The 27,144-nt window shown below is 34.4% G+C and overlaps 1 protein-coding gene across 8 annotated transcripts; it reads right to left on the bottom strand.

Annotated features, from left to right (window-relative positions):
* Positions 1-260: 260 nt before the first annotated feature.
* On the bottom strand, positions 261-27,144 carry Smg5 (Smg5 nonsense mediated mRNA decay factor). Of its 8 annotated transcripts, none has more exons than XM_067764041.1 (7): positions 27,021-27,144; positions 25,739-26,046; positions 5,643-7,327; positions 4,251-5,581; positions 4,060-4,192; positions 3,844-4,002; positions 261-3,775 (listed from the first exon to the last, which is right to left on the bottom strand). In XM_067764041.1, the coding sequence occupies exons 2-7, from the start codon at positions 25,924-25,926 to the stop codon at positions 3,534-3,536; spliced, it is 3,738 nt and encodes a 1,245-aa protein (XP_067620142.1). In that variant the 5' UTR covers positions 25,927-26,046; positions 27,021-27,144; the 3' UTR covers positions 261-3,533. The 8 variants fall into 8 exon arrangements, with proteins under 8 accessions (XP_067620142.1, XP_067620139.1, XP_067620141.1 ...); XM_067764038.1 differs by having other exon boundaries at positions 26,861-27,142; XM_067764040.1 differs by having other exon boundaries at positions 25,739-26,156; positions 26,868-27,142.

Below are 27,144 nucleotides of genomic sequence, written 5' to 3'. Positions count from 1 at the left end.
ATCATATGTGTGCTCCGCCGCTTTGCTTATTAGGAGACCGGATATATGCCGAGTACGAACGGGCAAGACACATATTTTCCGGCATATGCAGGTCTTGTATACTTTTAAACAGCCTCGATTAAAGAAATAGCACCAAGTGGGATCGCCTAATTGATAATTTTGAGCTTTAAGGCTGAACTGGTAAATTTCTGGATGCCCTGGTGAGGGAAATACTTACCTTCTTCGTTTGAAATTCTTTTTAAATATGTACATGGAATACGTACTTAAAAGTCAAAAGTTTTTTTTTTTGTGCTGTCGAGCTTTATTGCAGTAATATTGATATAATAAACGGTTTACAAATACGAGTACATTGAATTTAACAATTTCATTAAAATGTCAAAATAAAGCAAAACGATGGAATTCTGAACAGTTATATTCTGTTTTTAAAAAGGTGATAAAACTATTTAATATGCTACAAATAAAAATTAGACTGCCAAAAAGGATTATCATATAATATTTTGAACAAGTATTAACAATGAGTTTACCTGTGGCTTTGAGAAACTCGACGAGCGTTTTTGTGATTATTAAGAGTTCGCAAAGGAACTGCGAGGAAATTACGAATAATTTGCCTTAACGGTTTTTGGTTTTTAAGATTTATGTTGAATTTCAATTCATACGTTACATAATTATAAATAGAGTATTAGCTTTTAGTTTTTTTAATACTTCTTTCCAAAAACACTAAACAAACTAAAAAGCTCACACGAAATTATTAAATAAATTGAATTACACTGAAAAAATAAATGGTCAGTATATATTTGCAAGTTATGCGCACAAGAGGGTAAGGACACCACAAGTGGCCAATGTTTGACGGTGAGCTTTTAAGCTTTTATGAAAGCAGCTACACCAACTCGCAGAGTTATTTTCATTGTTGAATGGTTTTTTTTTTTTGGGATTTTTTTTATATATTGCAAAAGAATACAACGAAATCAAAAGCAGAAGTTGTGGTTTTTTTTAATGGTGATTATGAATATGGTTAACATAAATTATAAAGTGGAAACAAAAATTTACAATGATTATGTTATTGATAGGTTTGGTTTTTTATTTTTTGATACAAAGATTTGCTGAATTTAGAATAGTACACATTATGAGGAAAACATAGAAGGCAATTCTGAAGCAGTGCAGATTTTTCTTTTATTAGTTGAGGGTGCTAATTTTTTGTTTTTGTTTAAGAGAACGTATTTATTTTTTGCTGAATTTAATATTAGCAAACATTGCAATTTCAAAGCCTTTGGGTGAATTTGAGAACCGTTAATTATATTAATCATGTCAAAGAAATTTTAAGCAACCGTCTGTCGAAATTATGAATAATTGAAGAAACTTTTTTAATTATTGTAGAATGTTCCAAAAAAAAACATGTTTCAATTTTCGAAATGGTGCCAAACAACTACAAGTCGGAAAAAATGTATGCACTTGCAGGAGCTTATCTAAACTTTCTACAAACTTGGCTAACAAGTTTGTTGTTCTTGGTAAAAAAAATCGGAAATGGAGTAGGCAAAAATCTCTCTTGTACAAGTTTGATCGTATTTTATTTTATTTTGGTGCCGAATTCTCTTTGAATGAAATTTAAAATTACGATATGATTGCAGACGGCTGCTTAAATTATTTCGTTATTGGTTCTAAATGCAGGAAAATTTAGTCAACTGAAAATAATCATAGCACCACAAGTAATTTAAATTTTAGGTACAATCAACAACAACATGCTTGTGGAATCCGATTCATGTGGAAACACAATAGAGACCGATAAGGTATGGGTTGTAAGTTTCCAAATTTTTGGTGGGATGTTATTATCAGCAATTATCATCAAGAGCTATGCCGATTCAAACATGCAAAGCCTATACATGAAATATTTGTTTCACGCAATTTTAGATCGGTATTTATTCGGATTCCAGAACAACCCACTCAAATGTGGGACGGGTTTTTAATCGAATTTTTTTAAAACACTTCATATTTATAAGCCCCATGTGGTACTTGCTCGTATGCAGCCGCAATATTATTTCTTAAAATTTTCATTAACTGTTTTTTAAGCAAAAGTATCGTGCATAACACGAATTTTAGCAATTTCGAAACAACACTAGTATTCGCCAAGAGACTTCAACTGTAGGACAACTGCATGCATGTTGATTGGAAAATTGCCACTAGAAAAGTTTAAGCACCATTTATGTATCAATAGCTTTCCTGGGATAGGTTTTTAACTACTTCATAGTGTTGACAATGTCTATTCAATTATATGCATACATTTCTAGCCGATCTTGGTTGGGAGGTTACACAAATGTTGCATTGGCATATTTTTGCATGCGATAACTTTTCCCTACAAAAGCACAACTGCATAAACATAACAACACAATTGCATGTTTGTAACAAAAACAATTGTTTTACGATAACGTGACTCGAACTTTTGCTTTACGCGTGCATTCATAAAGGTGAAAGTCAGTTTACGTGAGAATGATATATGTAAATATTTTTGTATATTTTTTTTTTTGTGATTGTAATTGAAAAAAAAAAAATTAATTTTAGAAAGCATTTGTATGATTTAAGTAATTGGGGTGCAGTTAAAAAAAGTTAATAAGTAAATTAAGAGAAAAGGAAACAATTTTAAAAAAGTATGCAATGGTATTACAAATTTAGTACCTGCATTTAAGAAAATCTAGAATACTGCAATTGATTCAAATCAGTTAAAAATTATATGTCATCTGCTATTGTTTGCTTTTTGCAGGATTACTTATAATGGAAATAATTTTTCAAACCTAACATTTTACTAAATATTTGTTGCATGGAAATCTAGACTTAACGTCACGGCCATTAACATAAACTCACTTAACCACTCGCACCGTATCTGCATATGTTCTAATACCCAAAATAATTGTATCCCCATCGTATTGCTTGAAACCTAACACTCACATCCATTTTATCATGATTTGATTTGTTTGCACGCTGATTTTGTTGCTGCTGCTAGAAACTTATAATTTCTTCCATTATCAACAGCTTCACGTTTAACGTCTGCATACATCATTACCGCCATCACCGAATTTTGCTTCCCATATTATTCATCGTCGTCTTCAAACTTAGTGGTTTTTGAAAATAAACTCGGGTAAAGTTGTAGATTTTGTTTTTTGTACTGTTCGTACAGACTCGTACGCGGTCGCTGTTATGATTGGTTTTTGATTTTGCTGATGCTGCTACTTTGCTTTAACTGCCGTTCTTGTTGCCGTTAACGCTATCGCTGTTTTAGTTTTAATTGCGCGTTGAATAAATTCATCCATCATTCATGTTTTGGAATTTTTCACTGTTTTTTGTTTAATTAAGTTTGAATTGATTTGAATTTGTTTGTCTTTTTGTTTTTTTGTTTTTTTTTTCCTAAATCTTTCATTCTTCGTAAACTCTTTTGTTTTTGTTCATCACCTTCTGTAATCATCATCTCTTCATTGGTTTTTAATGATCCCTCGAGTTCACACAAAACGCTCCACGCAGGCGTTAATCCTGCAGCGTAGATGAGTTCATTTCTTGTTTGCCTTGAATTTCGAATAGAAATTTGAAATCTGTTCATAACGCACTGGGATAGCATCTAAAATGCCAGTAAAGCTGAAGTTTGTTTGATTGCGTTGTTTTTCATAGAGTGAATCGCCAGATAAGTAGGTGACAACATTAGTTTGGAACTCGGTAGATTTGGGATCAGAATGATTGGCTACGAGATGATTACAAAATTGTGCAATCTGCAAGAATACGCTAGCGTCGCGATCTTAAAACAAATGCATGTCAATTATTATTAAGGTAATTTTGCTTTTATGCAAAAAAAAAACTACATACCTAACTTCCTCGGGATCTTCAACAATGATAGGGTTAAATTTTCATTATCACGCTGAGCGCGCAAATGACGATTACCATATTTGAATTCCTGTTCCAACCAGCGAATGACATTTCGTGCATTTTCACTGCGCTTCTTCAAGTCGTCCAAATCGTTTAAAACTATAGGAGTGAAAAACGTTTAATTGTATATCTTTTAAAATTGGCTTGTTATATTACCTGCATTTGGAATCAGTACAATGAATTTCTTTGATTTTACTAAATTTTTCACAATGCCATTATACTCTGTCAAGGCTTTGGCATCTACTACTAAGAAAGGAGTCATGATGATATTCAAAGGATTTCTTCGTAACTGAAAAAAAGGTTTATCAATTTTAAAAAAGCCATGAATTAAATTATTACATCCTTACCTCCTCTTCAAGTGATTCCACTTCATTCTTTAGCCATAGTTTGCCCATAATCTCGCATTTCTTTGACATTGCCTCTGACCGTTCTTCGTCTGCACCACTGCTGGATTGCAATAAAATCTTGTCACACACAGCGCTATTTGTGGTAGTAGAAGCTGATGTACCTCCTCCACCTCCACCACCAGCACCACCAGAATTGCCACTAGTCAGTGATTTTTCCATATTACGGTTACGTAAATAACCTTTACGAGGCATTTTCTTGCATTCTTCAACAGTATCCTTCTCTTCGTTGCTGGTATAACTTTTGCGTACTATGCCATTCTTACGATCTGAGTAACGACGAGTTCGACCTTCGGCACGCTTGCGTGTAGCATTTTTCATAGTACGTCGCTCCCGGCGACGTGAAGATTTCTTTTCCTCACGTTTTTTCTTAGCATTCTCAGTGAAACGGCGTGTTTTTACACAAAATCGGTAATTAAATTTCTTTTGCTTGCAAATAAAGAACCCGAAGTCGACCATTTTGAAAATACGCAGAATACACTCCTCTTCGGTTGTGACATGCTCACGAATAGTTGTCTCCCAGTCTAAAGTCAGCTGTGTGCCTTGGAAAATGTCAAAATTTTTAAACACAAAGTCTTCTGCCAGCGGAACATTGGCACGCACATCGAATAGATCATCAAGCTGTGTGCGAACATTTGGTGTGGTAAGAAACTCGCGCTCAAAATAGACTTTCCGAGTAAAAATATCAATGTTACAATAGTTCAATAGTTTCATAATTTTATGAATAAACTCTGGATTTGAATGATAGCAACCGAAGAGTATTTCATGATTTATGCGTAGCCAATCATAAAGTATTTTCAATGCGCGCATAGTCGGCTCGTGACGTGCGAATTCAACAATAATATTTGGATTAATTTTGGTGTATTTATTGCGATAAACTAATTTCTTTGGTGGCTCGCCAGGATTCAAATTGGTATCGTCAGCACCCTGGGGTTTATGGTCTTTGACCTGTGGTAGTAATTCCTCATTATCGGTACTTTTAAAGTTAAGGGATCCACTGCCATTCAGTTGCAAAACTTCGAAGCTACGCAGCAATTCTTCACTATCAACTTCTTGTGAGTCATTACGTTGCTTTACTAATTGCATTTGCTGTCCATCAGGGTATATAATCTTTTCCTCTTCAATTACAATATCTTCGTTGTCGGAGAAGGTAGGGCCTACAGCTTCATTAGAAGTGAGGCTTTCTTTTGATGCTGCAGAAGCTAAACGTGGTGAAATTGGCGCCTGCTGTTCTATTTTGGTAGGCTGTTTGCCGATATCTAAAATAATAAATACTTATAATTCAATAACGTATATACATTTTTAATAAATACATATATTTGAATATGGTCTTACCCACTTCGTCGCCCTCTTCCCTCTCATCAACCACTGGTTCTGCTTCAATATCGCTAAAGTCTGTATCAAAATTTGAACTTAGATCAGTATAGTCCTCATCATCTGTACTAAAGTCTGTGTCCATATCACTTTCGGTGTCATAGCAGGAGCTATCATCCGATTGTGCAATCTTGCGTCTTCTACGCCGTAATTTCATACCCCTTTTCTTGCTTTTGCATGATAGTGGTGTTTTAAGATCACTTTCTTTTGCCTCATCACTCGACCGGGTCGATATTGGATCAATATTCTTATCACTTCCACCATCAATTTTACCATGTTTATGGCTATCCTGAGTTTTGATTACATAATCATCATTAGACTGCTGACTCTCGCGCGAATCCGATGAAAATTCCTTTAATGACGGTTTGGTATTAAGCTTCTTTTCCTTTCTATCAGTTTCGCCAATAGTAACGAGCCAATTTTTGTATTCATTGCGCGACTTGCGTACAACCATATTGAACTCCTCAAACCTCTCAGCGTACATGCCATGAAATTCTTCATTTTCAGATGACTTTGCTAGAATTGTTTGCTCAATATTCACAATACATGCGTCCATAAGATCAGAGCATACTGCTACCAAAAAAGCATTCAAAGAATACACCTTTTGTGAATTGATCATTTTTAATTTCGACAAGCAAAAGAATAAAATCGAAACTATTTTGAAAATGCAGCTCTCCTCAACTGTGAAAGCTTTAGAGCAAAGAACTTTTCGTAGATCAACTAATACGCAATGACAGAGTGAATTGAAATCGGGGACTTCTTTATCGAAGAAAAATATATCGACAATCAAATAGAATCGTGCATAAAAGTCTTGCAAGCTGAATTCTATCTTTTCTGGATCTAGTTTTTCTAAGTATTCAGCATGAGCAGCAAATAATTTACAAACGTTATTTTCACTTAACTCAAACGGCACTATGCTCACCAAAGAGTATAGATAATGATAGATGGAGTCCAGATCATGATTCTGTCCATAATATAAGGTGCCCAGTTGATTTTGTGACATGCCTATGGCTGGATTCAATTTAAAGGCTTCGAAATAATATTTGGCAGCTTGTTGTTTTGTAATCTGAAGGCGTGTATCTATACGAAAATCTAAGAAATAACGATGTAAATCTCCCAAGCTTAGGAGTGCTGAATGTATGGTATCTAAAGCAAATGAAACTGCCTCCAAACTTTTATCCACAGCATGCGCTATACTGATATCGCCTCCGCCATTGCCACCGCCTGATGGTTTGTGCTCATTTTCGCGCACATATCCATCACTTATGATACTAAAATCAATAAGATATTTTAAATCAAGATCATATATTTCTTCCATTTTAGCTGCCATGCGCTTGTAGTTCGAAATACCCGCACATAGAAAGCGTTCTACTTTTAATAGATTGTCTTGAGAGCACGACTGATTAGTATCTTTTAATTCTTTATACCAGTTTTTCTTAACATAAGCAATAAATTCGTAATATCCTTTGCGCCACATAATTTCACGGGCTTTTTTCCCCACTGATTGATAATCCTTGAAAACGATCTTCTTACATAGTTGTACTAACTGAGCACGTTTTTCTTCTAAATCATGTTGAAATAATTGAGAGATCGAACTGATGTGTTTTTTCTCATCATCCAGTTGTTTAGCAACAATGTAGAGGGAACTAGAAGCAAGAAAAATTATTATTAAATTTTTTTTGAATTCTAATATATATAAATAAATAGTAACTTAAATAAAATGTGTAGGATATAAAAATATTCTCATTAGAAAAATAGTAAAACAAACCGTCTGGGGAATGACTTAGAGCACTTAGTCTCCAAAATATGATTTTAGAAGAGATTGCGTGCGGTTGGCGCGTTTTTTTTTTTTCTTTTCTGCGAGAACACATTTCACCATTTCTTTCCTTTCCTTAATTTTTTCTTATCTATGATTCGAATTACGTACAGGCGATATTGAATATGATTATGAGGCAAGGGATTTTCAGTAAAAAATTGTTATTTTTCAAAAGTAATCTGAGATAGGGCGTTTCGATACGATAGCTGAGATAGGGCGATGTTCCAATCAGCAGTCAAGATGTTTTATACAAATGACTCCATCCAACGCTTGCGAAGTGACTTATTGAAATTGCTAAAACAAAATGTGCAGCGATAAAAAATTTATTATATAAATACGTCTCGAAAGAGACTGGAAAACTGCTAGCTTTTAGATATCTGTGAAGTTAGCACCTACATGTGCGAGTAATTAAAAAAACCAAATGTCATTCGTTTATCCATGGTTTGTCCATCTTTTGTTAAAAAGTTATAACAAAAAAAAATTTTTTTTCGGAAAAACCCCAAATTTTTTTCGATTTATGATCCCAAATCATATGTCCGTCGTTTGCCCATCGTTTGTCCATGAAAAATTTTCGTTTGTCCACCTTTTAAAAAAGTTATTTCAAAACAAGTAAAGGTGTCTAAGTTCGGGTGTAACCGAATATTATATATTTACAATAAAACTTGATAAGTGAAATATCATTGATTCAAAACTATTTTTTGCTAAGTTATAGCTTATTATTCTAGTCTACGACCCTTTTAAAATTTTTTTTATATAAAAGTTGCCGTGGTCTTTAACCGATCCCGTCCATTTTTACTAGAGATATTCTGCTATAAGGAAAATATTTGTACACAATTTTGTTACGATATGTGAATTTTTTTCCAGTTATGGCTCCCGAAATATAGAATATTGCTTAGTCATAAAAGGGGCGGTGCCACGCTCATTTTTCAAAATTTGAAGTTTTTCCTATTTATTGTTATAAATCCACTTGGGAAATGAAATACCATTGATGTAAAGCTCTTTTTTGCAAAGATATAACTTATTTTATTCGTCCACGACCTTTTTAAAAATCTTTTATATAAAAGTGGGCGTGGTCTTTAACCGATTTCATTAATTTTTCTTCAACGCATTCCTTATAGTAAAGGCGACCTCTCTGCCGAATTTTGTTACGATAGGTTTAACGATTTCTGATTTATGATTAATAATATTTGTAAAATTGATTTTATCACAATCACCCCCATTTTAAAAATTTTTTCAAATTTTTATCAAGAGTCTCAATATCAGTCCACATGTCAAATTTCAACATTTTAGGTGTATTATTTACTAAATAATGAGGTTTTTTGTGTTTTCCAAAATGTTATATATATAAAAAGTGGGCGTGGTTATCAACCGATTTCGCTCATTTCCAATACCAATATATTCTGGGTCCAGATAAGCTCGTGTACCAAATTTGGTGAAGATATCTTAATATTTACTCAAGTTATCGTGTTAACGGACAGACGGACAGACGGACGGACGGACATGGCACAATCAAATTTTTTTCGATACTGATGATTTTGATATATGGAAGTCTATATCTTTCTCGATTCCTTTATACCTGTACAACCAACCGTTATCCAATCAAAGTTAATATAATCTGTGTGCAAAGCACGCTGAGTATAAAAATAAAAATCGGTGTGAAGTTGGCGTTGCCGGCCCGCCGTCAAAGTGATCGGCGTAAACCTCTGAAATGAATGACTGGACTTCAAAGTGTCACATTAACCATAACTAATGAATATGAAAACATTCTGCTGACGTTAATGGCATTTTTGATGATTTGAAAGAATATAATTAACTTGCGGATGTGTATCTGGGAGTCTTGTAAAGCGAAAATTTAAAAAAATAATATTTGGAAAGCTTTTGTTTATTTGTATTTAAGGTAGTCGACGTTTCGGCAATTTCGAAAAGATCCGCGGTTTTGCTCAAAATCTCGTGGATCGGGAGTACCTCCTTGCGGAGTAGAGAGAAATACTTAAAATGGTCACACCTTTGTAGCGTAGTTTCACCTAAGGAGATGTTCTGGGCTAACTCTAATACCCGTCGTCGACAAACGAAAATTTTTCCTTGATAAACATGGACAAACGATGGATAAACGATGGACAAACGACGGACATACGATTTAGCACAATAAAGCGAAAAAGAAATTTTGGGGTTTTTTCGAAAAAAGAAATATTTTTGTTATATTTTTTTAAAAAAAGGTGGACAAACGAAAATGTTTCCTGGACAAAAGACGGACATACGATTTAGCACAATAAAGCGAAAAAGAAATTTTGGGGTTTTTTTCGAAAAAACAAATCTTTTTGTTATAACTTTTTAAAGAAAGGTGGACAAACGAAAAATTTTCCTGGACAAACGTGGACAAACGACGGACATACGATTTAGCACAATAAAGCGAAAAAGAAATTTTGGGGTTTTTTCGAAAAAACAAATCTTTTTGTTATAACTTTTTAAAGAAAGGTGGACAAACGAAAAATTTTCCTGGACAAAAGACGGACATACGATTTAGCACAATAAAGCGAAAAAGAAATTTTGGGGTTTTTTTCGAAAAAACAAATCTTTTTGTTATAACTTTTTAAAGAAAGGTGGACAAACGAAAAATTTTCCTGGACAAACGTGGACAAACGACGGACATACGATTTAGCACAATAAAGCGAAAAAGAAATTTTGGGGTTTTTTTCGAAAAAACAAATCTTTTTGTTATAACTTTTTAAAGAAAGGTGGACAAACGAAAAATTTTCCTGGACAAAAGACGGACATACGATTTAGCACAATAAAGCGAAAAAGAAATTTTGGGGTTTTTTTCGAAAAAACAAATCTTTTTGTTATAACTTTTTAAAGAAAGGTGGACAAACGAAAAATTTTCCTGGACAAACGTGGACAAACGACGGACATACGATTTAGCACAATAAAGCGAAAAAGAAATTTTGGGGTTTTTTTCGAAAAAACAAATCTTTTTGTTATAACTTTTTAAAGAAAGGTGGACAAACGAAAAATTTTCCTGGACAAACGTGGACAAACGACGGACATACGATTTAGCACAATAAAGCGAAAAAGAAATTTTGGGGTTTTTTCGAAAAAACAAATCTTTTTGTTATAACTTTTTAAAGAAAGGTGGACAAACGAAAAATTTTCCTGGACAAAAGACGGACATACGATTTAGCACAATAAAGCGAAAAAGAAATTTTGGGGTTTTTTTCGAAAAAACAAATCTTTTTGTTATAACTTTTTAAAGAAAGGTGGACAAACGAAAATTTTTCCTGAACAAACGTGGACAAAAGACGGACAAACGAATGAGCTATGGTTTTTTTAATTACTCGCAAATGGGGGTGCCAACTTCACACACATTTTTTTAATAACTTTTTAACAAAAGTTAGACCAACAAAAATTTTTCCTTGATAAACATGGACAAACGACGGACATACGATTTAGCACAATAAAGCGAAAAAAAATTTGGGGTTTTTTCGAAAAAAGAAATATTTTTGTTATATTTTTTTAAAAAAAGGCGGACAAACGAAAATTTTTCCTGGACAAAAGACGGACATACGATTTAGCACAATAAAGCGAAAAAGAAAATTTGGGGTTTTTTCGAAAAAACAAATCTTTTTGTTATAACTTTTTAAAGAAAGGTGGACAAACGAAAAATTTTCCTGGACAAACGATGGACAAACGACGGACATACACGATTTAGCACAATAAAGCGAAAAAAATTTTGGGTTTTCTTCGAAAAAAAAAATATTTTTGTTATAACTTTTTAACAAAAAGAGCACAAACGAAAATTTTTCCTTGATAAACATGGACAAACGATGGACATACGATTTAGCACAATAAAGCGAAAAAAATTTGGGGTTTTTTCGAAAAAACAAATATTTTTGTTATAACATTTAAAAAAAAAAGGTGGACAAACGAAAAATTTTCCTGGACAAACGATGGACATAGAATTTAGCACAATAAAGCGAAAAAAAAGTTTGGGTTTTTTTCGAAAAAAAAATTTTTTGTTATAACTTTTTAACAACAGGTGGACAAACAAAAATTTTTCCTGGAAAAACGTGGACAAACGAATGACCTATGGTTTTTTTAATTACTCGCAAATGACGGACATACGATTCAGCACAATGAAGCGAAAAAAAATTTTTGGTTTTTATCGAAAAAAAAATATTTTTGTTATAACTTTTTAAAAAAAGGTGGACACACGAAAATATTTTCTGGACAAAAGACGGACATACGATTTAGCACAATAAAGCGAAAAAGAAATTTTGTGTTTTTGCGAAAAAAAAAAATATTTTTGTTATAACTTTTTAACAAAAGGTGGAAAAACAAAAATTTTTCCTGGACAAACGAATGATATAAGATTTAGCACAATAAAGCGAAAAAAGAATTTTGGTTTTTTTTCGAAAAAAAATATTTTTGTTATAACTTTTTAAAAAAAGGACAAACGAAAAATTTTCCTGGACAAACGTGGACAAACGACGGACATACGACTTAGCACAATAAAGCGAAAAAGAAATTTTGTGTTTTTGCGAAAAAAAAAATATTTTTGTTATAACTTTTAAAAAAAAAGGTGGACAAACGAAAAATTTTCCTGGACAAACGTGGACAAACGACGGACAACCGATTTAGCACAATAAAGGGAAAAACAATTTTGGGGTTTTTTCGAAAAAAGAAATATTGTTATATTTTTTTAACAAAAGGTGGATAAACGAAAATTTTTCCTGGACAAAAGACGGACATACGATATAGCACAATAAAGCGAAACAGAAATTTTGGGGTTTTTTCGAAAAAAAAAATATTTTTGTTATAACTTTTAAAAAAAAAGGTGGACAAACGAAAAATTTTCCTGGACAAACGCGGACAAACGACGGACAACCGATTTAGCACAATAAAGCGAAAAAAATTTGGGGTTTTTTCGAAAAAAAATATTTTTGTTAAAACTTTTTAAAACAAGGTGGACAAACGAAAAATTTTCCTGGAAAAACGTGGACAAACGACGGACATACAATTTAGCACAATAAAGCGAAAAAGAAATTTTGGGTTTTTTCGAAAAAAAAATACTTTTGTTATAACTTTTTAAAAAAAGGTGGACAAACGAAAACTTTTCCTGGACAAACGGCGGACATACGATTTAGCACAATAAAAAGGAAAAAATGTTGGGGCTTTTTCGAAAAAAAAAATAATATTTTTGTTATAACTTTTTAAAAAAAAAGGTGGACATACGAAACATTTTCCTGGACAAACGACGGACATACGATTTAGCACAATAAAGCGAAAAAAAATTTGGGGTTTTTTCGAAAAAAAAATATTTTTGTTATAACTTTTTAACAAAAGGTGGACAAACAAAAATTTTTCCTGGACAAACGACGGACATACGATTTAGCACAATAAAGCGAAAAAGAAATTTTGGGTTTTTTTTGAAAAAAAAAAATATTTTTGTTATAATTTTTTAACAAAAGGTGGACAAACGAAAATTTTTCGTTGATAAACATGGACAAACGACGGACGGATTTTGGGTTATTTTCGAAAAAAAAAATATTTTTGTTATAACTTTTTAACAAAAGGTGGTTGGTTAGTTGGTTGCTGTGCTGCCCGGCTATGGAGACGGGCCCAAGTAGCGCTCTACGCGCCATTTTAATGCAATTTCTCCTGGAACCAATTATATGTTGGCTGATGTACCCTGCGTATTGCTTTACTCAAACCACTTGGTTAAAACTAGCTGGGTACTCGCAGAGGAAGTGAGTAACCGATTCCTCGGCACCCTCCTGTCTACTGCTCCTACACCTCTCATTTTAGGGGATACCCATTCTACTCGCGTGCAGGCCAAACGGCCAGTGCCCTGTAATAGTGTCTCTTTTAATTGATGTGAGTGGTTGATGCACTGCGACTGCTTCCGTGATGTCTAACGATGCTCCCGCCTTTGCTATTTCATCCGCTTTTTCGTTGCCGTCGATGTTCCTGTGGCCGGGTACCCAGCTGAGTGTGATAGCTGCCTGGTTAGCTGCTTCTCGTAGCACCCTCTTACAGTTATCGGCTGCTTTTGAGGATGGGTACGGTGATTCTAGCGCTTTTAGCGCCGCTTGCCTGTCGAAGTATATGACTACCTCACCGTCTATCCGGTTCAGCATCTCTGTTCCTTCCAGCTCTGCTTGGACGACGCTAGCTGTTTTTGGAAGGCGGATGGGGATTGCGACATTTAGTTGGTTGGAGAAGACACCTGCGCCGACGGCGCAGTCCATTTTGGATCCGTCAATGTAGAGTGAGGTGACCCCCTCCCTTCCAACTTTGTCGGCCGACCAATCCGTTCTAGAGGGTATCTGCACCTTGTGATTTCTGTCGAAGATCAGTGTTTTTGAGAGGTAATCTGTTGTCGATTCCACATCGGCGAGCCTTGTTAGGATGTCACTGTGGCCATATCGTTTTTCCGTCCAGCATCTAGACTCCCTTAGCCTGAAGGCAGAGCTGATCGCTGTATATCTGATGTGGAGGGCCAGTGGCAGCAGGTTAAGTATAACATTTGGTGCGTCCGTCGGGCACGACCTAAGTGCACCTGTTAACCCCTTCGCATGCTGCCCTTTGTATTTTGTTTAGTTTTTTAGTGTTGTATTGCTTGTTCAGGGCAGGTCACCATGATATGGCTCCGTACGTCAGGATGGGCCTTATGACCGCCGTATAGAGCCACATCATAAGTTTTGGCTTTAGCCCCCAATTTCTGCTGACTATTCTCTTGCTTCTCTACTCTTTTTTCGATATTGGTTTTCCAATTTAACTTGTTGTCTATTACGATGCCTAGGTACTTAACTCTAGTTGAGAGCGAGAGTTCTGTACCATCTAGTGAGGGCATTCGAAATGTTGGTTGTTGTTGTTGTTGTAGCGATAAGTTTGCTCCCCGAAGGCTTTGGGGAGTGTTATCGATGTGATGGTCCTTTGCCGGATACAGATCCGGTACGCTCCGGTACCACAGCACCATTAAGGTGCTGGCCCGACCATCTCGGGAACGATTTATGTGGCCACATTAAACCTTCAGGCCATCCCCTCCCTCCCGAACCCCAAGTTCCATAAGGAGCTTAGGGTCGCCAGAGCCTCGTCTGTTAGTGAAACAAGATTCGCCGCGGATAGGTGAGGTTGACAATTGGGTTTGGAGAAGCTATATGTAGCGCTGTCAACCTGCAGGGCTGCGCTACACAGCCCCTTGAATCTGGTATTTTAGTCGCCTCTTACGACAGGCATACCTACCGCGGGTATATTCTGACCCCCCTAACCCGCTGGGGGAAAATCGAAATGTTGGTATTTTCATTCTGTTACTGAACAGTATCAGTTCTGTTTTGCTAGGGTTGATGTTGAGGCCGCACGATGCCGCCCAGGTGTGTAGCCTGCTTAGCGCACCCTGAAGGATGTCGCTTAGCGTGGAGGGAAAAGCCCCTGAGACCGCAATGACCACATCGATTGCGTATGCTACTGCCTTAACACCATTCTTGTCGAGTTCGAGTAGTATCTCGTTCAGTGCAATGACCCAGAGTAATGGTGAGAGGACCCCGCCTTGGGGTGTACCTCTACCCACTTTGCGGGTCATTGTCACTGAGCCCATATCCGCTTGTATGGTTCTGTTTTCCAGCATTGATTAAGTCCATCCACAAAGGTGGACATACGAAATTTTGTCCTTGATAAACATGGACAAACGATGGACAAACGACGGACATACGATTTAGCACAATAAAGCGAAAACAAATTTTGGGGTTTTTCGAAAAAAAAAATATTTTTGTTATAACTTTTCAACAAAGGTGGACAAACGAAAACTTTTCCTGGACACACGTGGACAAACGAATGAGATATTGTTTTTTTTTTATTACTCACACATGTAGGTGCCAACTTCACAAAGCTAGCTTTTACGCTTGGGAAAACACTTGAAGCTGTCATATTTCACTGCAATCCTGCGATTTGCCTTCCACCAGCATGTCTTTCCAAAATTACATAGTACTAAACGACAGTAATCCACAAATAAATTGCGGATTGAGCCAAGAGATCTTGGTTCTTTCATTGATAAGCTATGCTCTATAATTAACTCTCTCGTTACATCGCCAACCTAAAGTTCAAATTTTTGTCCGCCTATTGGGTTTTGCATCCCTAACAATAAAAAGCAAATAGGTTTTATAAAGCTCTTATACTCAGAAATTCTTATGGAAATGTCATTGTAAAAAGCTTTGGGACCCATTTGCGTTTTTATTAAGAGCTGGAAAACTCGTGAATACCAGACTGTCATCAAACACACTCCTAACCTCATTGTCAAACACTTTTTATAGTGTCTCTGTCCACCCAGCAGCGTTGTTAGGGAATGCAATCACCCCGAAATGCAATCCATACATTCGAATTCATTGTAGCCTTTATTCCTTTCTTTGGAATATTGAATAAATTTGTTTAGTCATTTTTGCTTTTTATTATTCCGGAATAATTTATCGTTTATGTATTTCTCACGTGGAATAAAAAATTTTTAAATCATTCAGTCTTTTGGAACAACAAAATTAAAAAATAATCCTCAAGCGAATAATATTCTTCCACAGCATGTTGTTGTTGTTGTTGTAGCGATAGACACTCGCCGAGGGTTTTGAAGAGTGTCATCGATATTGGTGGTCCTTTGCCGGATATAGTTTAAGTGCGTTCCAGTTACAAGCACCATTCTGGGGAATGATTTAATACGACGATATTAATCTTATTATTATTATTATTTATTTATTATTACGGCGTTTTAAGCCTAAAACTTAGATTATTACAAATTTTTAAATACATTTTAATAATAATAGGATTTTAGAACTGAAATTGATCAACAGAACATTTTCTACAAGGGTCTGAAAAGTTACAATGAACTGCCTATGGATATAAAAAGTTGCAACCAAATAACAGTATTTAAAACAAAATTATATGAATATTGTAAAACCTTAGCTATAAGATAAAAAACTGTAATATTTTCAAATTTACGAATTAGGCTTCTGGCCGTAATAAATAAATAATCTAATCTAATCTAATCATCTAGCGTTTGGGGTGTCGGAATGCATGGGATTCCGATCAGCACGGTGTGGCGTTCCTTATGGAACTCCTTCAGAAAAATTGTTTCTGTGCGCACGCTAATGCACGCACGCTCCACTCAAACACCAAGAAAACAATCAAACACGAATTTTATGCTTAGTTTTAGCTTGGTTTAATTAGGTTTAGATATAGTTTTGTTTACTGTAGAATAAGAGTATTTTTTGTAAGTAGTAGCACTTAGTTAATTTAACGTAGACTTAGATTTAGTTTTCTTTTTGTAAATTTGTCGTACACGCCAAGTCTTTGCCAAAATTAATAATGATGGCCGCCTTTTCATTGCGAGCCGACCTCCCCGTTTTCAACTTGTTTCAACACCTGTTGTCCATTCACAATAGACAACAGGGTTGCACCAAGTGGGAAACAGGGTAAGATCATAAGGCTGCTGTTACACCATCCCCCTTTTCGAAAAAAGTTTGAAGTCGACAAGTTGATCAGGTTTGTCGGCTTTTACCTTTTTGGGTGGTTATTATTCATCCCGATTGGGAAAAAAATTAGGATAATTTTGAGCTTTGCGGCAGATCTACCTAGGCTAACTTGGCTAGTTTAACTAATTACATTTATTTATATTTTAAGCCTGCATATTTACATATATGAATATTAATAGTTTATTTATTATTCTCTTTTTTTCTGTAAGTAGCTTATTTTATTTAATTAATTACATTTATCTGTGCTTTAAGCCTACATATTTACATATATGAATATTAATAGTTTATTTATTCTCTTTTTTTCTGTAAGTAGCTTATTTTATTTAATTAATTACATTTATCTGTGCTTTAAGCCTACATATTTACATATATGAATATTAATAATTTGTAAAAAAATTGTTTGTAATTCAAATTCATTTAATAGGTTTTGTGTATTAACTTATACGTACATTCTCTATTTGTTTATTTTACTTACAATACGTATTGTTTCCTATCGTTTGACATATTTTTATTTAAATGTGCTTTTACTTAAATTAAGTATGGTTTTAGAGTATGAGAAATTTTGATTTAAATTTGCTTTATTAGCGAAGTGAAAAATAAAAAAAAATCTTTTTTTTTTGACTATCTCAAAATGAAATTGGGTACATCCGATTGTATTTATCTAGGTACTCCTCTTATGCGGTTTTTATGTACCGTTTTGTATTTTTTATTTTTATTATCAAAAATGGTTACGTTTACACCGTCTATACTTGTTACTAGGTATGGGCCCTGATATATGTTTTTATGTTTTTCCCGTGGTTCTTTTTGAACTAAAACCATATCGTTTATGTTTACTACCATTGGTTGTGCATTTTTGTCATATGCATCTTTATTCCTTATTTTGTGTTTTTCTACTAACTCTTTAGCCAAGGCGTGGCATTTTTGCATTCGGTATTTTACTTCTTTTGAATAATTTTCGATATTATAAATTGGTTCAATTCTTTCGTTCTTCAGTTCAGATGGCACAATGGCCTTTTTACCAAAAATTAATTCAAAGGGAGTAAGTTTATTATCGAATACCGTATTTGGCGTTATGTTATGCCAAAACGTAAAATATCTCAAATATGTATCCCAATCATCAAAGGAATCATTTAAGTACGCACGTAGGTACTCGTTGAAAACTCTATGGTTTCTTTCGACAGTTCCTACGGTTTCGTGGTGATATGGTGTAGAAAAGTTGTGATCAATATTTAATAAACTGGTTAAATTTGCAAAAATTTCATTTTTGAATTCAGTACCTAAATCTGATTTTTAAAATGAAGCCTTCGAATAGTGCTGACGCGATGGTTTTTGCACTTTTATCAGGTATTGATATTGTAACTAAGTATTTTGTCAGATCGCAGATTATGGTAAGCGCGAACTTATTACCATATCTCGATTCTGGTAATGGGCCTATGGTATCAATTACGACAATGTCAAAAGGTTTATTAGGAGTAGGAGTTAGAACGAGTTCTTCTTTATTTCCTATTTTCACTTTATTCAGAAGACATTTTTCGCATTTCCTAACATAACTAGCTATGTCTTTTGTCATGTTTTTCCAGTAAAATTTGTTTCGTAATTTGGCGTATAATTTTTTCGTTCCACAGTGACCTCCAGTGATGGGATCATTGTGATAAATTGCTAATAATTTTGATTTTTGTTCCTGATCAGTGATTGTTTCAATTGGATGCATTAAAATAATTTTTAAAAATTGTAAAAGCCTATTTCCTCTTTCTTTAAAATTTGTAATTGTAATATATTTGAAAATTAAATCGTTTTTTGGCAATTCTATTTCCTTAATATTGCGTTTTCCGGCTTCTTTTTCTAGCCTCGAAAGTAAATTATCGAAATTCTTTATTTCGTTAGAAAATTCAAAATCAAGTAAAATTGTTCTTTTATGCTTTATATGCGCGCATATTCTTAAAAATTGTTTATTGTTTTTATCATGAAATATTTCTGATCTAATACGAGGAATTTTTTTTGAAAAGTTATGAGTGAATTTATCAAACACGTTTAATGTTTGTATGTTTTCACATAAGTCTATATTTCCGGTAGAACTACATTTATCCTTTTTCTTACTCATAGCCCTAGTCTGAACTGCAAATATATTTTTGGTTGATTCTTTTATTTCGCCAATGGTTATGCGAGAAAGTGCATCCGCTCCTACATTTGATTTTCCCTTTATGTACTCTATTGTGAAATTGTATTCTGCCAACTCAAGTCTAATTCTAGAAAGTTTTGAAGATGGGTCTTTCATAGTAAATAAATAGACTAAAGGCCTATGATCTGATTTTACAATAAAGTGATTTCCATAAACGTATGGTCTGAATTGTTTAATGGCAAAATAAATGGCTAATAGTTCTAACTCAATGATGGCTTTCTTTTGTTCTGCCTCATTAAAAGATTTTGACGCATAACATATGGGTAAATCGCTGCCTTGATGTTCTTGGCTGAGTATCGCTCCACATCCCGTCTTAGAAGCGTCTACTGTAATGGTGAACTCTTTAGAAAAATCTGGGTATTGTAATATCTTTGGTGACATTAGGGATGCTCTTAGTGCATCAAAGGCTTTATCGCATGATTCGTCCCAGTTAAATTCTACTCTTTTCCTATTCAGTCTGTTCAGAGGTGCTGCCAGAGATGCAAAGTTGGGAATAAAGCGTCTGTAGTAGTTGGCAAAAGCTACAAACCTTCTTACAGCGCCCTTGTCTGTTGGCTTAGTATAGTTACGAATTGCGTCTATTTTAGATTCGTCTGGTGACAGACCTTCAGCTGAACATTTGTGTCCTAGGAATGTTACTTCTGGTCTTAGAAAATTGCATTTACTTGGATTGAGTTTAAGGTTGAATGATCTACAAGTATTGAATACTTTAGACAAATTTTTAATGTGATGGGATTCGCTACAGCCGATGACTATAATGTCATCTACATAAAGAAAAGCTACATTAGGGGGTATTCCTGAAAATGCGATGGTCATCATCCTAGAAAACGAATTTGGTGCAATGTTCAGACCAAATGGCAATACCTTCCATCGATACGCTCCGCGATCCGTAGAAAATGAGGTTATATCGCGTGAATCTACGTGTAATGGTATTTGGTGGAATCCAGAAAAAAGGTCTAAGGTTGAGAAAAATTTGGCTCTGCCAAGATTGTCTAAAATATCATCGATTCGTGCTAATGGAAATTTGTCTGCTATTAGCTTCTTGTTAACTGCGCGAAAGTCAACACACATTCGGTATGCTTTTTTGCCATTTATTTTCTTTTTAGGAACTAAGATAAGAGGACTGTTGTAGTTAGAATAGCTTTCTTCTATTAAATCATTTTCTAATAATTTTGTAACCTGTCTGTTAATTTCTTCCCGCTGCGAATAGGGTAGACGATAGTTCTTTATATACACTGGTTCGTTGTCGGTTAACCGCAATTTCTGCTCATAAAAATTATTTAACGTCATTTTATCGTTGTCAAGCGCGAATATGTCAGCATATTGTATGCATAGATCTAAAAGTTCAGATGGTGCATCTTTTGGAATTTGATCTTTTAAAATCGAAGTTATTTCGTTAATTCGCTTCTCATCTGACTTAGTTTTGTCGATTACATAGACGTGATAATTAGATAAGTTTTCTGTTTTAATAGAGTTTTTGTTTACGAATTGTACATCACTTGTGGTATTGATTAATTTTATGACTGGGTTATTGGAGTTTGTAATGCATCTTGCGGTAAATACGCCTTTTTGTATTTCTTGAGATTCAACGAAAAGTGGAGTTGTTGAGTGACCTAAGTCGAAAATTCGAAAAACTTCGCATCTTGGTGGTATGACACACATATCTCTTTCTGTTCCGTGTAGGATTGGCATAATGACTTTTTCTTTATTTGCCCAGAATGAGATGCTACTATTTGAATAATTTATTACACATTTATTATAATGAAGAAAATCTTTACCCAGTATACCGTCTGATGGGATATTGAAGTCATCTTTTACCACATGTAAGCTGTGTTCGACTAGATTATTCGAAAAATTTAGGTTTATGTTTATTTTACCCAAAGTAGCAACAGAATCTGATGTAACGCCAGTGATATTCACTATTTCGTCATAGTTAATGGGAATGTGCTTATTTAAGCTAGAAATTTTAATTAGCGAAATATCAGCTTGTGTATCTAGTAAAAATGTACATAATTTGTTAGATCCGGTTATATGAGTTTCGATAAAATCTGAGTAGTTTAGGTTTAGACAAAAAATATTTTTAATATTTATTCGTTTATCTCCTCGTCCCTCAGTGTTCGCTGCTGAGGGGCGTCCAAGTTTAAAGAGCGAACGTTTGCATTATTTCGCGTATTTGAACTTCCGGCGTTAGTATTGGTTCTGTTTTCTAGCCTATTTTGACTGTTGCTAGTATTACGCGAGTTACTATTGTTTCGATTGTCGTTGTTTTGCCTATAGTTGTTGTTTTGCCTATTTTGATTGTTATTATTGTATCTAGCGTTATTGTTGTTGTACCTACTGAAATTATCATTGTTTTTGAACCTGTTGAAATTGCTATTGTTGTTGTATCTATTATTGTTATTGTAGTAGTTATTGCCTCTATTGTTATTGCGAAAGTTGGGTTGATTGTTAAACCTTGATCGAAAAGCTAATACCTGCCTTTCTGTAGCCTGATTGTTTTGTTCGACTATCATTTTTGCTACGACGTCTTTTGCGTCACTAAAGGAGGTTGATGCGAGAATTGATTTGACTAAGTCTGAGCGCGTATTTAGCCTACAGACGTTTACTGACTGTTCGACTGCCATCTCGTGCGCTTTGTCTTTTGATATTCCCTCGATAATTAGAGACCTCTCTAAAGCATCAGATAATTCCTCTACTCGTTTAGCAAACTCGGTTAAATTATTGTTCGTAACTTTTAGTGAAGCTATTTTCCCTGCAACGACTTTTGAATTGTCTGGCTTTATTCGACTTTTAAGAGCATCTTTAATTTCTTGGATAGATGTTATATTTGTCGGAATTGCTTCTCTTGCTTTCCCTTCGAGCTTCGATTTAACCAATAAAATGAAAGTTGGCACAAGATCTGGATCTATACATCCTTCTACTAGTTCAATTTTATCTATGAAGGAGTCTAGCGCTAAGGGGTCACCGTTATAGTTTTCCCTAAATAAAGGCGCCCACGACCCAATAAACTGTCTCTTTTGCTCTGGTGTAGCCATTATTGTTGGTTCTAGAAAACTAGTACGAGATTGGTTGGAATTTGAGAAAGTTGTTAAAAGCCCTAAAGAGTTGTTTGATGTAACGACTGGGTTATCGAAACCACAGAAGTTTTTTTGTAATGAAATATTTTCGGTATGAGATAAAAAACAACTTTGTTCACCGATACGAGTGTCGAGTGTTTCCGGCTTTGATGAGTCAGAGAATTCCTCTTCTTCCTCAAATTCGATTTTGTATGCGTCGAAGGATTCTTTTTCTTCCCGATCCGTATCTGATATAAAAGTGTTATCTTGGACTAAGTCGATGTAGTTGGTTGGTACTTTAATTGTGCAGTTGAGTTTTGTAAAACATTTAATTAATTCTTCCCTACAACGTGATAAACTTTTTTTCACAGCAATTGGCCTAGGTCGGTTTTCAAAATGCCCGTTTGCCTCTATTAAAATGTTATTATATGCCTCAATTAAAGAATTTTTATATTCATCTAACTTCTCTTGCCTTGTCGGTAAAGAACGACCTGTATGTAAAACGCGTTGTATGCTATCCAAGCATTAAGAAATTTTAATGAAAAGAAGGTTGAAATGATTTTATAATCTAATTCGAGTTGAATGTGAACAATGAATGTGAACAAATTTGAGTTGAAAGTGAATATGAAATGGTTTTATCACCTAAGTTGAATTAATAAAAGTGGCAAGTTTGTGTTATGAATGTCAATTTTAATTGGAAAGAAATTTAGAATGATTTTATAATCTAATTTGAATTTTGTATTGAATGTTAAAGTAGAATTAGTGAATTGAATAAATTTGACATTATTTGAAGTTGGAGTCACTTGAGAGACAGCTGGGTTGTATTCCCTGTGAACAATGAATAAAAAAAAAATTGTTTATACCGGGTGTGCTATCATATACGGTATATAAGAGAGAATCCTGATCTATTTTTCCAATTTTCCAAGACAATATTAATTTTAGACGTGATATGTTTATTGCAATTTAGTATTTATTACAATATTGTTTAACGTGACGGCCGCACCGTTGCACAAAAAGTATTAAATTTTAATATTTAACGTGTCGGCCGCACCGCTACACAGCAAAATGTGGAGTATGAATTGTAAAAATTTATTAAATTTTCATCATTATTTTACGTGTCGGCCGCACCGTTTCACCAAAATGTTTTGTTTGTTGTTTTTTTTGTATTGTGAGTTAATAAAGTTTTCGATGTATTAAATTTTTACGGTTTGTTAAAGTATTTCAAAGTATTTGATATGTTCAAAATTACTTAAATCTTCGCACAATGTACTATGTATATGCATATGTCTTTCCTTTTTTCTTCTTAAATGCCTCGCTCTTAGACACAATTTATGTAATATATGCATATACATACTCACCCTATAAAAATTTATTGAAAGTATATATGTGTAAGGCCAATTTCGTTTTTTCGATTTGTGTCAAAAAAAAATTTTTTGAAAGTCGTAGATACTTTAAAGTGATGCAAAAAAAATTCAAAATGTATGTGTATCAATTTTGTTTCGAATTATATCTATTACATATATGGGATTATCGGAAACTACTTTAATTGACTAATAAATTTGAGAATATCCATTTCACTTTAATTTTGAACGATGTTAAAAGTATGTATTTTTATTGTATGTATTCATGTTTGATTTAGACTGATTATATTTCAAGCTATACACATTATTGTTGCAAATCTAAATTGCTTTACTTATGAAAATTTAGAGTTATTATGTATGAAAATTTTATAAAAATTGGCAAAGTTGAAGGACAACCGATATTGCGGTTAGGTTTTAAGAATTTTTTCGGAAAATATCGATTTTAGGTTGATCGAATTTGACAGAAATTTTAAGTATTTTTGCGAAAAATATTGATTTGAAATTGACCGAATTTAAAGGTATTTTAAGTATTTTTGCGAAAAATATTGGTTTGAGATTGACCGAATTTAAAGGAATTTTAAAAATTATATCGAAAAATATTTATAAGAAAAATTATGTATACATATGTATTTCAAAAGCAACTACATATTACATCTCAAACATACATTTATACTGCAAGCTACGCCTCACCATACGCTTTCACCGCTGCTGCTGTTCTGCTGCTGCCGTCATCACTTCGCTGCTTACAATTTTCGTTCAGCTTCCTTGTGCAGCTGCTATTTGATGTGCCGTTATTTATAGTGGCTTCGCTTGGTTCGGGGTGCCGTACATTGCCTTGTCCCGTTATGTTGGGTACAGCTTCCCTTCAATTTGTATGCCGAAACCTCTGTATGTGTTATATTTTTTTTTGTAGGTTTTTGTATTTTGTATTTTTTGTAAAGATTTTTGTATTTTATATTTTTTTTGTAGATTTTTGTATTTTATATTTTTTTGTAGATTTTTGTATTTTATATTTTTTTGTAGATTTTTACATTTTATGTTTTATATATTTTCACCAATTGCGCTGCCTTACGAAGGTGGCCTGGTGCTCCATCCTACATTAAATTTGGCAAGCTGCCTCACGGTCGCCATGTGGCGTTCCTTATGGAACTCCTTCAGAAAAATTGTTTCTGTGCGCACGCTCCACTCAAACACCAAGAAAACAATCAAACACGAATTTTATGCTTAGTTTTAGCTTGGTTTAATTAGGTTTAGATATAGTTTTGTTTACTGTAGAATAAGAGTATTTTTTGTAAGTAGTAACACTTAGTTAATTTAACGTAGACTTAGATTTAGTTTTCTTTTTGTAAATTTGTCGTACACGCCAAGCCTTTGCCAAAATTAATAATGATGGCCGCCTTTTCATTGCGAGCCGACCTCCCCGTTTTCAACTTGTTTCAACACCTGTTGTCCATTCACAATAGACAACAGGGTTGTACCAAGTGGGAAACAGGGTAAGATCATAAGGCTGCTGTTACAACGGGAACTGGTGGTCCCAACGGGCGAGTCTTGGAGTCATATCATTGGGAGGTTGGAAGGACGTGTTCGCAATCCTGCCCTACTCCTTCTAGGCCATCCCGCAACACCCCCTAGTCCCAGGTAGGTCTTGGGGTCGTCAGAGCCTCGGCTGTTAAGGAACAGGATTCGCCACGGGTAGGTGGGGTTGACATGACAATTGTGTTGGAGAAGCTATAATTTGCGCCCCTAGAAACATTTTGGTACTTTAGTCGCCCCTTACGACAGCAAAGCTGCCGCGGGTATATTATAAGCCCCATACCCCGCTGGGGTTCTGCCAGTTTCGATCTGAATTCTGAAAAGGTTCAACTCTTACTTATACAAAATCACCTCCACAAGCAAAGTATGTCGTGTCTAAAATATTATTCCACATAGCACCTATCTTTTCAATTACAATGTGGAACTAACGCTAAAAAAGAAGAGCATTCGAAGCTGTTGTTGAAATTTAATATCTATTCGTGATTATTTGAGTGCGCAGTAATAAATAATATGCAACAGTAGAACAATACAATTCAACAAATGCCGTGTGAAAAACAAGATGAAAAATAATAAAAATAAATGTAATCCAGTCTAACTTACCGATATATCTCCTTAACTTCTGGTGTGAGCCCATTGCCGCCACTGTTAAGGGTGGCGTTTTTATTGCAAATATAATCTCCTCCGCTTCCATGAGTTCCAATAACATTGCCAACACCGTTATTTTGCCCAAATCCTCCAACACTATCCCCGGAGGCGTTGGAGCCTCCGGAGCTGAAACCCTGATCCATATTGATAGGTAATTGTTCAAAGATTTTGAGATACCGACAATATTATAATTATAGCTTTCACAATGAATGATTTCTATTAGACGAGTTTCGGTTCAAGCTTTGTAATAACTCGTGCAATTGCTAGAATACATATAAAATAAGTCGTTAACAAATTACATAAAGATAAGAGGCTTGTCTTGCATTGGCAAAAATAAAAACAAATGTGAAAGTTCGAAAATTTTGACAACCAACTGAAAAAAAAAAAAAAAGCAATTTTTGTAGGTAAACTGATTATCAAAACAAAAGTATAGAGCAAGGCCCGTGACTGCCAGACCTTTGTCATTTTAAAAAAGTTGAAACTTCGCCAGTGCATACTTCTAACTGAAGCAGGATCGTTGGTCTATTATAAAACTTGCGTCATAGTGGCTTTAACAGATATCGTGCAAAAATTTTGCAGAAAAATTTACCTTCCTTTCGTCATTTTATAAAGACTGATTTTCATATATGGTCTTCGTCACGATATAAGAAGCCACTAGCCTCATTGCCAGACACTTTCCATAGTGACTTTGATTAGCCAACGATCCTGCTTTAGTTGGAAGTATGCACTGGCGAAGAAAGAAATTAGGGGGGATTTCAAATTTGGCAATTCGGTATGTTCCATTAGTGCACCATTAACGATTCCGGGTAATATATAAGAAGTGGAGAAGTTAGAATAGTGTGGAGCACTAATGGAAAATTTTACCAATAGCAGACCAAGTGTATGTCTGCATATATGTATATATTTGCGAACATTTTTTAGGCAGCATCAGGAAAATGCGAGTTGTCTGATATATACGTTAATGATTTAGCAACAGACACCTTTGTGCATCTTTAACAGCGTTCAGATCTACATAAAATGGGTGATACGCAGATAGAGAATTTAATTTAAATTGAATAATCGATATGTATATTTTACACATTACGCATATTTTCAACGTTTGTTGTTGCTTCAGCCATTGTGATGACTCTTCATTATATGACTTCTTTATTGCGAAATTGAAATCAATTTATTCACCTCTTCCAAGGATTTTACCCAATTGTATCTTGAATATTGTTTTTTCCACTGGGTTATGCACCTTTTAAAATGTTTTGTATTATTTCAGGCCAACTTTTAGCAATTTAATTTATTTTTTCAATCAATGTATAAAATTTTCCACGCACAGCTGCTTATATTTTTTAACATCCACATCAGCTTTTGGC

Source organism: Eurosta solidaginis, chromosome 2, assembly GCF_040869045.1.
Source record: "Eurosta solidaginis isolate ZX-2024a chromosome 2, ASM4086904v1, whole genome shotgun sequence".
NCBI classification, from domain to species: Eukaryota; Metazoa; Arthropoda; class Insecta; order Diptera; family Tephritidae; genus Eurosta; species Eurosta solidaginis.
The sequence above is the reverse complement of the archived record's forward strand: the minus strand, read 5'-3'. Positions and strand labels throughout refer to the sequence as shown.

Bases quoted from the DNA above. Each gene is read 5' to 3' on its own strand.
- Smg5 (XM_067764041.1), bottom strand. From the start codon at position 25,926: ATGGATCAGGGTTTCAGCTCCGGAGGCTCCAACGCCTCCGGGGATAGT. The intron at 4,193-4,250 runs GTAAGGATGTAA...CCTTTTTTTCAG, and splicing joins TGGAATCACTTGAAGAGGAG to TTACGAAGAAATCCTTTGAA. The intron at 4,003-4,059 runs GTAATATAACAA...TCACTCCTATAG, and splicing joins TGTACTGATTCCAAATGCAG to TTTTAAACGATTTGGACGAC.